Raw genomic sequence first — 13,885 nt, forward strand, 5'->3', positions numbered from 1 at the left:
TTCTCAAAATAATGTTTATGAATGTTTTTTTTTTATTTAAAGCAGGTTGGTTATAAATGCAATCTCCTTCTAAAGAAGAAAGGCGGATATAGATACGACAGGATGAAAGGGTAGATTATTGAATCTACTTTTTAAAGAGCAACAACTTGTTTGAAATGTTTTACATTGCTATGGATTTTATTTATTGATACAAATTTACAGTTAATTTTGTTATACTGTATATATTTTTCTAATCTTGTTTAGGTATTATGTTTATGCAACTCATTTAAAATTGTAATGTATAATTAAGAAATACAGATTAATAATTAGTCATCTATGATAATCAAACTTATAGTTAAGTTAGTTAAGTTTTCTAGGTATAGATATTTTTCAATTAGGTAGGTAATCTTCAAACACTTCAAAGACCTACAGAATATGGCATTTAAAATGTTTTAGGATTAAAATGTTTAGTTTGCTTTCTTTATGGCAAAAGTTAGCCATTTGGGCAAGAAACTGCTCTTGCCTGGACTTGACAGTATGTTGTATAAACTGGACATGCAGGACCCATGGGAAGATGATCACTGAACTTTACAAGACAAGATGGTCCTTCAGGTTCCTGCTTCGCAGAAGAAACTGTCAGACATTCTATGGGACACAGGGAGAACTGACTTACAAACTTTGCCAGAATGGGCAGAACAGTCTTTAAAATTTCCTGTTTCACTGAAAACTATGCCAGAGACTCTAGAACTCTAGGCTGAAGACAGATGTCCCAACATTACAGAGGAACTCTGAATGACTGTCCAGGCAGCTAGATGTCTCTGTCATTTCTAGAATTCTGGGAGTTGCCTCCCATGCACTTCCTATTTACTCAGGTAATATTATATCCTTCTGTGGTCTTTGATGGAATTGAAGACTAGATAGTTATAACTATAGTTTTCCTTAGCCATGATGAAAGGTAAATTAGGCCGGGCGGTGGTGGCGCACGCCTTTAATCCCAGCACTCGGGAGGCAGAGGCAGGCGGATCTTTGTGAGTTCGAGGCCAGCCTGGTCTACAGAGTGAGATCCAGGAAAGGCGCAAAGCTACACAGAGAAACCCTGTCTCGAAAAACCAAAAAAAAAAAAAAAAAAAAAAGGTAAATTAGATATAAAACTTTAGACTCACAAAAATAGGATGGATGATAAAATATTTTCTTTAATTTTACTAAATACAAAAAGACTAGATAGTGTAACTGCAATTCTTGCTTGATAACTGTTTTATTATATATAATTTTACTATGTTAAAGTTAAAAGCTTCCTTTTTGATTAGACAGATAGGGTGAAGTGCTGTGGGATATCTTTCTGGATGCTGTGAATATGTGTGACTCCCACTGGATAATAAATAAAGCTGTTTTGGCCTATGGCAAGAAAGCTTACAGCCAGGCAGGAAATCCAAGTAGAGATAGAGAGAGAAGGGCAGGGTTGGGAGAGATGCCAGCCACCGAAGGAGCAACAAGATGCCGGTAATGCCAGGACCACATGGCAACATATAGATTAGTAGGAATGGGTTAATTTAAGATGGAAGAGTTAGCTAGCCAGAAGCTGAAGCCATAGGCCATACAGTTTGTAATTAATATAAACCTTAGAGTGATTATTTTATGACTGTCTACAGGACCACAGGGCCGGGTAGAACTGAAGAAACTTCCAGCTACAGGCAACCAAGAAAAAAATAAAAGGAAATACAGTTCACACAAAGATCCTGCTGTTTGCCATGTCAATGAGCAAGGGAGGGGTTTCCTGTGCTGGGACATGGTCTCTAGGAACCTCCAGATCCTAGTCACTGTACCCCCAACCACCATCTCAGAGGACATATTCCAGACTTTCTGTGTGGTGGGAGTGGTGTTTAGGACATAGGAACAAAATGGTTCTTTCTGTTGTTACTTTTGATGAAAGCCAGACCCCCTTACCTGTGGGGTCACTTTGGGACCAGTTGTTTGCAGCCAATGAATGATGTAGTAAGTGGTAATCTGACGTAAAAAAGTTTGGCTCAATTGGTTCTGGAGACCCCTGAGATAACTGAAAAGGAAAATGAGAAAGCACATCAGAGACACAGGGCAGGCGGCTTCTGGGAGAGGTGCTCCCATTCCATTCAGGACCTCTGTGTCTGCATGAGAATACTGGGGCTCTGTAGTCCCTTGTAAACAGAGGCACATCCTGCTTCCAGAGGACTGATGGATTGGAAGCAGAAATTTACAGTGAAGGCAAGTCAGACCATTCCTTAGTCACAAGAGAAAAACCATGCTTTATAAAGGCAAAAGACAAAAGGGTCTGGGATGTCAAGGTGTTATTTTTAATCAATTATAAACCCCAGTTATTCAACAGAACAGTATGTTTAGCCCATCATCTGCTTTGAACAACACCTTCTTGTTGGAACACGGCAAGCGAATTTCTTAATACATTTTTCTAAATTACTATTAATTAACTTGGCTCTTCAAACCTTGGTTTCTAACACTCTATTCACCCAATGGTAGAATTTATTAAGTCCCAACTGTTTAATGCTCTTCTGTGAAGCTGAATTTTTTAATGGAATTTCTTAATGGAATTTAAGGCTATAAATATTTTCCAATTCATTTTACCTTTAATTCCACCCAACACTTGGATCGGCCAAGTTTTAGTGCCTGAGTTAATTTACTCTTAAAATGTCAAATATTAATAAAGCAGAAGCAGACAGCACAGTTTGAACTGGAAGGTTATAGTTAATTTGGATTTACAAACTCTGTTCATGAGTTAAGCACATCCATTTCCAATCCCTTGAGAAAACTGGCAGCAGAAGCCACAACCAAACAACACGTGCCACCTGGTGAACAAAAGACGTGCGTGTGGGGGGGTTCCCTCCTCCTTCCATATGCACCCCATCTTCTCTGACCTCCCTATCCCCTCTTTCTTCTATGAAAATAAAATGTACAAGAATGTTCATAACATACTGTTTATAATAACTAAAAGCTGGAAAAATCCCAAATGTCCACATAGAAAGACAGATACATCATGGTATGCTCACACTGTGGGATTCTACAAAGCAATGAAACAAATGATTGACATCCAGAATGTGCATGAATAGTGAACAAATAAAGTCTTGCACAGGAGACACAGCAGAAAGCTTCACCTATGTGCACTTTCACCATCCTGCAGAACCAAGGAGTAGTAATGGATATCAGGATTCCGATAATGCTGCAGCACAGATGTGGTGTGACAAGGATGGAGCCCGATGAGCAGTGAGGAAGGTTCTGCTGGTTGCTGTGGTGGAGGTCACATGGGCAAACACACACCTCACTGCACATTCTGCATTATCTTGATATATTTTAAGTTAGCAAGTCAGAACTATTCCATCATGGCACATCAGATACTATGAATACACACTGCAGGCATTTTCCAGTCTTCACATATATACTGTATTAGAAGAAAATGTGGTCCTGTCTCTTTTCATTCTTGAAAATGTGCTGTTCTTCAGTGACAATTGACAACTTGGGTATAGCATGACAAGATTGTCAGATGTTGATGTATTATACTGCAGAAGGATCTGATGGCCCTAGGCTCTGCCTTTCTTATAGTCTGGCTAACAGTAGTCACTGTGTTTGAGCTTCCAAATATTCCCTGGGATCCTCAGAATAATTTCCTGTGTTAAAATAGCTTTAGATTTTTCAGCAAGGAGGTGGTCTACTCAACTAAACTATTCAGTGTACCTTGTTGTCCTAAAGATTATACAGCCACTAAAAGGCTTGAACCCTCAAGTAAAAGAACGTAACTTGTGAGTGGGGGACCTCAAGACTGCCATTTTGAGATGGCAAGGGTAAGGTGACTCTTTTATTGGTATTCAGCCCTGAGGAGCAGGTTGTTAAGATTTTTAGTCTTGTGTCACATTGGCATACTCCTTTAGCTTGAGAGCCTCAGATCCTCTCTGGGGAGGAGAAATGGCCTAGGAAAAAAGGCCAGGGCCAAAATTCAATACTCTTGTGTTTGAATCCAGATATATTTATTTTTATTCCAGAACTCTACAGAGCTTCTTTTTATAGTTTAGATTCTAGGTGTAAATATTCTTTCAACAAATTAATCCCCTCACCCCACTCCATTTACTATGTGTTATAGTGTCCACAATTTTGACATTGTGGCATGAGGCTGTCATCTACAGAGTTCACACTCTAGAGCTGTTCAGTCAAATTACAAACACAAACACACACAGAGAGATACAAATCTTACATTGCCCCTGGGCCACATAACTCAGAAATGACCATGAGACTTACAATCTGGCCAAGAGTATATATTGTAGTGTGTATAGATAACGCATGTACAATAGGCGGTGCAGTAGATCTAGAGGAGTGTGTATAGATAACGCATGTACAACAGGCGGTGCAGTAGATCTAGAGGAGTGTGTATAGATAACGCATGTACAATAGGCAGTGCAGTAGATCTAGAGGAGTGTGTATAGATAACGCATGTACAACAGGCAGTGCAGTAGATCTAGAGGAGTGTGTATAGATAACGCATGTACAATAGGCGGTGCAGTAGATCTAGAGGAGTGTACATAGATAACGCATGTACAACAGGCAGTGCAGTAGACCTAGAGGAGTGTGTATAGATAATGCATGTACAATAGGCAGTGCAGTAGATCTAGAGGAGTGTGTATAGATAACGCATGTACAACAGGCAGTGCAGTAGATCTAGAGGAGTGTACATAGATAACGCATGTACAATAGGCAGTGCAGTAGATGGCACCATGGAAAATGGGAGATTTGCCAGCACAGGAAGTAATGGTGGAGAGCTTCACCCAGGTGATGATGGAGGAGGCATAGACACAGAAGAAGCTACCCTGTTCTTAGTGACCACAGCAGAACTCACTGCCACTGACTGAGTGCTTAAAACATTCTGGCAAATTCTGTCATTCTATTGGGCTCTTACCACTACCCTGTAAGGTAAATATTAGTTTCATCTTGTGGATGTGGAAACTGGAGAGGGCATTTACTTAAGGAGCAGAGCAAAAGGGGTAGAATCTGAGCTAGAGTCCAGGGTTTTCCACAATCAAAGGTCAAGTGAACCTTCTACCCCTTGGCTTGAGTGACTTGAGGATATGAAGATTAAACAGTCCAAAGAGATTGACATTTAAACAGAGCAAAAAGAATGATATTTCTAGTGGTCCTGATGTGGGCATAGGGAGCTGAAGGTGATTCTAATTATGGATGTGACAGATGGCAAAGTCCCTGTTGCCCAGTAGGTGGAGACACAGAGGAAACAGAATGGCTTTCAAGTTGTAGCCCCTGTGGCTAGAGTAACCTCTGGGTGGTTACTGGTCCCACTGTGGCATTGTGAGCACTCAGCTTATATGTAGACCTGACTTTACCATGCTTTCCCTCTTTGCATGACACCAGGGAGCACCCTCAATTCTGAAGTGCAGGTGGCTGCAAACGTTTTTGAACAAGTCAAGGAATACATTGATAGAACAGATTGTGGCTGTCACCACCGCTGTATCAGGACATCCCTGAGTTGGGGCAGCTACTGAGGCATTTTAGCACTTAGTCAGTTAAGAACAAACACTTAAGGCAGAAATTACAGAGAAGCCATCAAGGAGAGACTATCATCTCCCAGACTACCTCTTCTTTTCCAGACCAGAAAGTCTAGTCCTCCGCTGCAGACCCACGTCACAAAGGACACAGGACCTAACTGACGGGGAGAACTGCAGAAGACAGAGCCAAGGATGAATGAAACTAGATACCAGAAGTGAGAAAAGTTTGCAGCACAGGTCACCACTCTGCACTCTCTGCTCCTCTGGTCTAATTTCCTTCAGCTTTCCTTGTCCTCTGAGACTGAATGCCACCGTTAGAAGCCAGAAGAGGTCCCATGTTCTCTAATCTACTGCTTCTTTTAGCTTCTTACTAGCTTTTCCCAAGCACTTTGTAAACAGAAATGATCACTATATTCACTGGTTTTCTTCCACTAGCCAACAGTTCATCAGCTCGGCCACACTCTAAGCTCCTTCTACCAAAGCACTCAGCTATATAGTGTTTACATTTTCTCTAAGACTCATGTCCCTAACAGAATGTCATCATGGAAAGGATGGAAATGTTCTGTGTGGTGTTATTTAGACACAGAACCTAGTCTTCCCCAGACCTACTTTAGACAATGACGATGGCATCGAGGCAAGAAAGCTGGTGGCCTTCCTTCCAGGAAGGTGACCCCTGACACTGGAGCCTTTCTTCTGGGTCAGAACTAATCACTGTTGCCCTACTGACTTAGCGAGCCTCTGGATCCCAGGTAGGGCCAGGTAAATACAAAGCATGGTTATCACGGGTGTGAAGTCCTGGGAGCTGAGCAATCCTGCCTATCTGGACAACAGCTGGAAACTCAGCCATTAAACAATACAAACTGGATCTGCAGATACGAACTCAAGTGGAGAGTCAAGGCAGCATCAAGAGGCCAAGTGAAGTTCTGAGTCGGGTAGCCCACCACAGTGGGAAAATGTCACCAATTTGTCCTTGCCCCCCTACACCAAATGCTCTGCAGAATGGCAGCTTCTAGAATGAGGAAGAGGACAGAGTTGTAATTCCTGAGTGTCACTGTGTAGAGAATGTGATTGGCCAGCTAGACTGTCTTATCTTCCTAACAAAGGCCCTATGACTGTTGGATATGTTCACAGTGGGCAGGCCTGGCTCTCTGTATGCTTCTTGAGTCAGCAGCAGTGGACAATGCCTGGAAACCATGAAAACAGCATAAGCTCTGCTCTTCCCAGGTCCACGGCCTTAGAGCCAGGCTAACAGTATCCCCTGTGACTGGGATGCACCGTAAAATGTGAGAAACACTGTCCCTACCAGGTTACTAATTTCTCTCCCTGATTCCCATGCTGGAGCCATGTGGGAACATCTCAAAACTAAGTACCTGGTTCCAACCCTCAGAAAACAAACTCCCAGAAGTATCAGAAGGTTTGGAATCCCTAGGAGAGTCAAATGAACAGGAAACTATGAGAACTCCCCCACATGGCTGAGTGCTTACAAAAACAACCATTTCCCAGGTGGGCCTTAGTTCTTCGGTTTACTATAATCTCCGGTTCAGACGATGCATGAACCTTGTAATGTAAAGGTCTTGAGAAGCCATGGTGGCAAGTTAGAATCACATGGTACCATGCCTTTGTGCAATCAGGAACAGTCAACTCTTGTCACAGAGGATCGGCCCCTTTCACCCCAGCCCTTTCATAGCACATAAGCTTGTCCACTTCTGAGTGGCAACTTAGTCAGGAGAGAGAGCTGCTTTCAAATGTCAATGGCCAGGCCTTTTCTGGGAAGAGCCTGAGACAAGCATCAGAAACAAACAAAGAAAATGACTCTTGATTATAAACAACAACAACAACAACAAGCAGCCACTTTAAAGGGGTTGGGGAAAAGGCTTAGACAGTAAGTGACGTGCAAGCAGGAGGACCTGAGTTTGATCCTTAGCACCTATGTTAAAAGCCACAAGTGGCTCTACACGCTTATAATTCTAGTGCTGGAGAGGAGGAGACTATCAGACCCTTGCTAGCCAGTCTAGCTTAATTTGGTCAGTGAAAGATCCTGTCTAAAATCAAAACAAAACCATGGTGAGGAATGGCACTCAAGGTTAACCTCTGGCCTTTGCATGCACATGTGCACATTACCAACCCCCTGCCTCAACACTCTTAGAAGGTGGAAACTGGTCAGGAGTTTAGGGACAGGGACTTTGATTTTTGTTTTTAGCCAAAAGCTAGCAATGCCCTTGGTGCGCAGTAGCTGGAGACTAGAAATGCTGGCATATTTGGGGCTCTCATTTCTGGGCTGGCTCCTCATCTTTCTTCTCCTTTTCTGCTTAGGGTTTGTAATACCGAGCTCTTATATGAACTCATGTTTGTTCCTGGTAGGATGAAATCACTTGCTCTTCGTGGAGGGTTCTAGTCTCACTTCTTCTATACATGAGGGTATAACCAAAACATTAGTCCAGAGACCTGTGATGCAGAGGTACAGACACAGATGCTTCATGGGTAGGTCAGCAGAACTCTCAGCTCATGCCCAGCCCCCACCCCACCTTATGCCTCAACCCAGAAAAGGTTTATTAACTCACAACACAGCAACCCTCAGAGGCAATCCCTTTCTTGGAAGCTGTTCTGCTTGTTTCCTTCCTCTTCGGCGCTTGCCTGTGATAAAAACTGTCTAAAACTCACCCTCCCCTTGTCTGTGAAATTCACGTTTCAAGTTCACAAGACAAGCTCACTGGTGGCCATTGAGTGTCCAGGGCCCTCAGGCCCTGAGTAATGCTCACCTGAGGTGAGAATGCCTCTGTGGCCCCCAACGACACCCCATCAGCTGTCACCACTGGTTCCCCTGTGTCGTCGTATTGGTGAGCAGGTTGGGAATCAGTGTGATATCCCACACGGGATAAGTGTGGGATGTCACACAAATTCCCCATCTGTTGGGATGATGAGCATTGAGAACCGTGACATCTTACCCCCTCTCCTATTTTGCCATTACCTCATCTACAGACTGTGTTAGTTCCTGTCTCCCTCTCTCTTTTTAATACTGCCCTTCACTTTTCCCAGGACCTTATGTTAGTTGGGTGGGGGAAGCACTTCTCCCTTTCATTCTTCCTTCCCAGCATCTCTTCTATCCCAGGCTGGAGGAAGTGAGCTGAGCTTAGGCTGGAGACAAAGCTGCCTGAGGACCCCAGCTTTAACCTTTCCTGCCACTAACCAGTGTTCATTCATCCTTCCTCATGTGAGCAAGGAAATGATTTTATTCCAGAAGTATTGATCATGGCCTGGGGCAATCAGATTAAACCTTTTCCTTCTTTTCTTTCCATGGCATATAGTGCCCCATGGCTAGAAGCCAAGAGTGCCCCTGAATGCTATACCTGCTCTATAGGACATTAGCTGGATTCAAGCATGGATAAATAGAGGCAGAGCTGCCAGGATAACGAGCTCTTTGAAACAGCTGAGCCTTGGAGGATCACACAGATTCCTGGCCACCCAATGCCATGTCTGGGAGACACACAGGATGCCAGCAACCCTAAGCTGATCCTGCCTGCACAGGCCAGCAAGTGGCGCCCCCAGGGACCCAGGGAAGGCCAACATCAGCTAGACTCATCATGCTCCAGGTGCCCTCACTCTTGCTGTCACTTAGAATTTGGTGACAAGCTGAGGAAAAGGGGCAAAGGGGCATCTTGATGCCATCACCTTTTGAGTTCTTTTAGATAGTTTTATTTTATGTGCCTTTATATTCTCTAGATTACAAACTGTTTTTTTTTTTTTTTTTTTTTTTTTATCAATTTGGTTTCTAAGGGACCTGGAATCCTGCCTACATGAAGGGCCTCACCAGATGCTGCCCTCCAGTGGGGCTGCAGAATGCTGTCCCCATCCCAGTTCCTCCATGTGCTCCCAAAGCAGCAGTGCTGAAACACACTGGGCACACGTGTCCATTCCCCTGTGTCTTCCATGGCTCTTGTCCCAGTGGCAGCTTCCAAAAGAGTAGGCACCGAGGGGCGAGTAAGAGGGGCCCCAGGTGCTTTCCCGGTCCCGGCATTCTGTCCTCGGCTTCTTTATAAACGCATGCCTGCTCCTGGAGGCGGGGATGAAATTCTGCTCTGTTCACAGGGCTCCAATCTCACCATTCCTGGACTCCTTTCTTGCCTTTGCTCTTTCCCTCATGTCTTCAGCTGAGGGCCAGTGAAATGCTTCCTTTTCTCACTTCACCAGGCTGGTTTGCAATTGCAACTATCCATGCATTTTTAAGGCCCCTTTAGATAGGCCCATTGGAGGGGAACCCCAGCTACCACACCTGATGGCCCCATTCATCTTGAAGAAAATTTTCCATCTGGGCTGACAATGCTCACCCAAGAGCTATAAACCATCTAACAAAAAACCCAACACCAAGAATGAGAAGCCCTCTTTTGAGTTTTTGGTCAGGGTTATGCAAGAGACTCCCAAAACATTATAGGTCATTGCTACTGACTTCAATTGTCCCCCACTCTTAGAGGTGGGAGGTAAGTTCCCATTGCTAAAGACACAATGTACTTCAGAAACAGGACCAGAGAATCCGAGCTAGATCTGACCTAAATGCCTCCTCCCAGAGAACTGGCTTTCATGGTCCCAGGAGGCTCCATGCAAGCTTCCCAAGAAGAGAAGCAACAATCCTACTAAGCTATGATGCCTATGAACCACATCAACAACCAGTATGGCATGATAACTCTAAGGATGTAGTAGTGGTACTCATACCTTGGTGGTGACCAACAGCTCTCTAATTGAACCTAAGACCTGCTGAACAAGAGGGATCCATGCCTGATACTGGAAACCTAGCCAACTACCTATGACTGGAGAATTCATGGATCTTAGTGAAAAACCTACAACTGCCATTTTAATAAACCAGAATAATCCCTAACTACGTTCTAAATATCCATCCTTATGCCACAGATAAGCTCAGTCTTTGCTCCTCAGAAGTAAACCTCTCTTTGCAATCCATCACAGAAAACCACAACCAATCAAATCCATAGCTGCAGAACCCATTCATTCCCAGCTTGTACATCTACAGCTCCTTGAGGTCAGGCCCAGGGGGCATTGCAGAAGAAGGAGCAGAAAGATCGTAAGAGGCAGAGGATCAGGGAGTAGCTGTGAGATTTTGTCTCGCAGAAGTGTTGAAAGGGAAAAATCAGTAGCCATCTAGAGAGACGCTCCCCACCTCCTCTAAAGGTATTTGCTGATCAGCAGTTTCAGAACTGACCAAAAGTTGAACTCATGGGAAGATAAGGCTGGAACAATAAATCTATATATCCTGGACTTGGTAAAACAGGATATGGGGAGTAACAGACTCAACTGACCAGAAATTGAACTTAGGGGAAAATAGGACTGGAACAATAAATCTGAACGTATGTATCCTGGGTTCAGCAAAAGCAGGACATAGGGAGTAAAAAACTTATGTCTCTGTAGATACCCTGAATCCTGTTAGCCATCAGTAACCTCATGCTTATACTTCAGTCAATAACTTCAAAGAACTACCTAAACCCTAGCCCCCTCATCCAATCCCAAGATATGTAACTCTCTGCATGTAAACCTTTCCGATATAAACCCCTTAAAGTGAGTGCTAGGGAATACAGACCAAGGCCCGGGCTTGCTTTGTTATTAAAAACCTCTGTGTGCTTGCATTGGATATTGGCTCTGTGGTGGTCTTGCTTGGGGGTCTTGCAATGCGAGCACAACAGTGTCATGAAGTCTAACCATCAAGGCTGACTAGACATGAGCTGAACGAGGATGGCACCAACAGACACACTAACATGAAAAGGGGAAAGCTCAGGAGGCCTCAGCCCTGGACAAAGAACTACAGGCAGCTGAGGAATGCTGGGAGGCAGGGGAAATAGTCTTACCGGGGAAGAGAACATGATTGGCTATCCAATGTCAAATGATCAGCTCTGAAAACACACACATACACTTTTCTGAGAAAAGTAAGATGAAGCCTCAGCCCTTAAAGGAACATCCATGGGAGAACAAAGAGCAGTAAGTATGGAAATGTTCCACCTACTGTCCCGTACTACCCCTGAGCCTCATCCCTTTGAAAAATGGGAAATCTATTCTATTTCCCCTTCCCAGGGAGGCAGAAGGGTCAAGGACACAATGGCCCACAGAATCAACTAATCAGGGCTTATAGGAGCTCACGGGGACTGAAGTGGCAATCACAGACCCTGTATGGGTCCAAGTTAGGGTGTCTGCATATATGTTACAGTTGTGTAGTTTGGTGTTCTTGTGAGACTCCTCACAGTGGAAGTCGGAATTTTCTCTGATTCTTTTGCCTGCACTTGGGACCCTTTCCTCCTACTGGGTTGCCTTGTCTAGCCTTGATATGAGGGTTTGTGCCCAGTCTCATTGTAATTTTTTATGCCCTGTTCGGTTGATATTACTGGGAACCAGAGGATCTGGGGAAGAGGGGAAATGGTGGAGACTGAGAAGTGTGGAGGGAGGAGACTGCAATTGGTCAGGATGGAATGTATGAGAGAAGAATAAAAAGAAAGAAGAGAGGGAGGGGGAGGAAGGGAGAGAGAGAGAGAGAGAGAGAGAGAGAGAGAGAGAGAGAGAGAGAGAGAGAGAGAGAGGAGAAAAATGGGCACGTAGTCTCTATCTCATTTTTTCTCAAGCCTGGATTCTTATAAAACTGTCTCCTCCATCATTCTTTCTCCTGATTTGTTTTGGTAACAGTGGTAGGTTACAAGACCTCAGGCCCTGGTAACTGTGTTGTTTATTATGTGCCCTTATCTGTGTTTGCTGCAAGATCCAGAGCAGGGACTGGCAAACTGCTCTATGGAGTTGTGCAGTAAACATTTCCTGCCTGGAGGAAGTAGGGTTTCTGACTTTACAGCTTTGCCTGTAATGATAAAGTAGCCACAGGCCAGATGGAAATGAATGCATATGGTTATGTAAATAAAGCTTTATTTATACAAGTAGGCAGCAGGCCAGATTGGCTTGAGGGTTAGAGTTCGCTGACTTTCACATTTAGAAGCTTGATCAGATGCAGCTGCAAGCTTTTGGCAGAAAGGACTGTGCCCTGCATTGGGTGGCATGTGCTGTCAGGTGCCCCCTCTCAGTGGCATCTCCATCCCTCCTCGCCCTGGGACTATAAACCCAAGTGCCAGCTGAAGTTCATCTATAACATGAAACATCGCTTCATCCACAATTAGTTTACCCTGAGACAGAATTTAAAACAGAAAGGAAAAGGATTGATACCCTTCAAAAACAAGTGTTAAAACAATGAATGGGTTACTTTGAATGCCCCAAGAGTAACCAATAAGTGATCTTTTTCCTTTAGTACCATTATTAACTCCTGAACTTAATGCTGCTGTCACACTGTGGCAGTGTGGCAGAATACAATTCTTAGGAACAGCTTCAGCACGGCTCCCAGTCCTTTGGACACATCATCAGGAGTCCCTGGCAGTGCCATGTGCTATACCTCAAAAGAGCACATTCCAAGCTTGTGAGATAGATCCCTGCTCTGCGCCAATCAACTGTGTCTCCTCAGAAACATGTGGAGATGAACTGAATTGTGCTTAATTATGCATTAGTTTCTAGAGTATTTTAGTGAGTATGTTTTTAAAAGAGAAGACTTGTCATGAATTTATGCTTACTGACAGTGCTGTGTAAATATTGACATGAACTCATCTTTTCTATCTTGCTTCTCTCTTTTCCCGTGTTAAAAATCCCAGTTCCATGGCACTGTGCTATCACTCGCTTGGTTTTGGTGCCCCTGAACTATTCCAGCCAAGATGGAAAAGCCTGGATCAAAGAGCTGCTTAGGTGAGTTGGAGAGAAAGAACTCAGTTCTCAGAAATGGGATTTCCCACCTTTTGACTTCTGCACATACCACATTGGCCATTGATAAGTGATAGGTGCCATTGATACGTGGCTGCAGCCATTCCATAATGGCTCTTTCACACTGTAGGCAAAGGCTCCCAGGGTCTTGGAAGGAAGGAGAAGGTAAAAGCCAAGTACCTGGGGGTGGGTAGATGTGAGAGTGTCTGACAGTCAGAGTCTAATTGACTTCCGTTGATTGCACAGGGGATGAAATGCCCATTTCTGAACAAATGTCATTGCAAGAAAAAGACTACCAGAAAGGGGGGGAGGTGCATGGGGGTCATGAACTTCTCTGGTGTAGATCTTTCCGCATACATAAAAGTGCATGAGTAGATCATACCAACACACAGTTTAATAAAGAACTGAAGAAATGAAGACTTCCTTATGAAATACGTGAGTACATAGTATATGCTACTCTCATTAATTATATATGAAGCACTGACCACAGTCTAGGATGTGCAAGATGTTGGGAAATCAAAAATAAGAGACTGACTGCACTCGTGAGACACACAGCAGATGAAAGCTGTTTAAACATGGGAGTGAAGAGGTGA

General features: G+C 43.9%; 1 protein-coding gene across 7 annotated transcripts in view; it reads right to left on the reverse strand.

The window, feature by feature from the left end:
* Positions 1-13,885, reverse strand: part of Nek10 (NIMA related kinase 10) — a 196,438-nt gene that overhangs the window by 13,113 nt on the left and 169,440 nt on the right. For 6 of the 7 annotated variants that reach the window (XM_052734077.1, XM_052734079.1, XM_052734076.1 and 3 more), the window contains one exon: positions 1,924-2,032. The exons of the other annotated variant lie outside the window; for it this stretch is intronic. In XM_052734077.1, coding sequence (XP_052590037.1) covers positions 1,924-2,032 — 109 coding nt within the window. The remainder of the gene's footprint in view (positions 1-1,923; positions 2,033-13,885) is intronic. 7 annotated transcript variants of the gene reach the window in all.

Source organism: Peromyscus californicus, unplaced genomic scaffold, assembly GCF_007827085.1.
Source record: "Peromyscus californicus insignis strain IS unplaced genomic scaffold, ASM782708v3 Scaffold_12__1_contigs__length_115047231, whole genome shotgun sequence".
Taxonomy (NCBI): domain Eukaryota; kingdom Metazoa; phylum Chordata; class Mammalia; order Rodentia; family Cricetidae; genus Peromyscus; species Peromyscus californicus.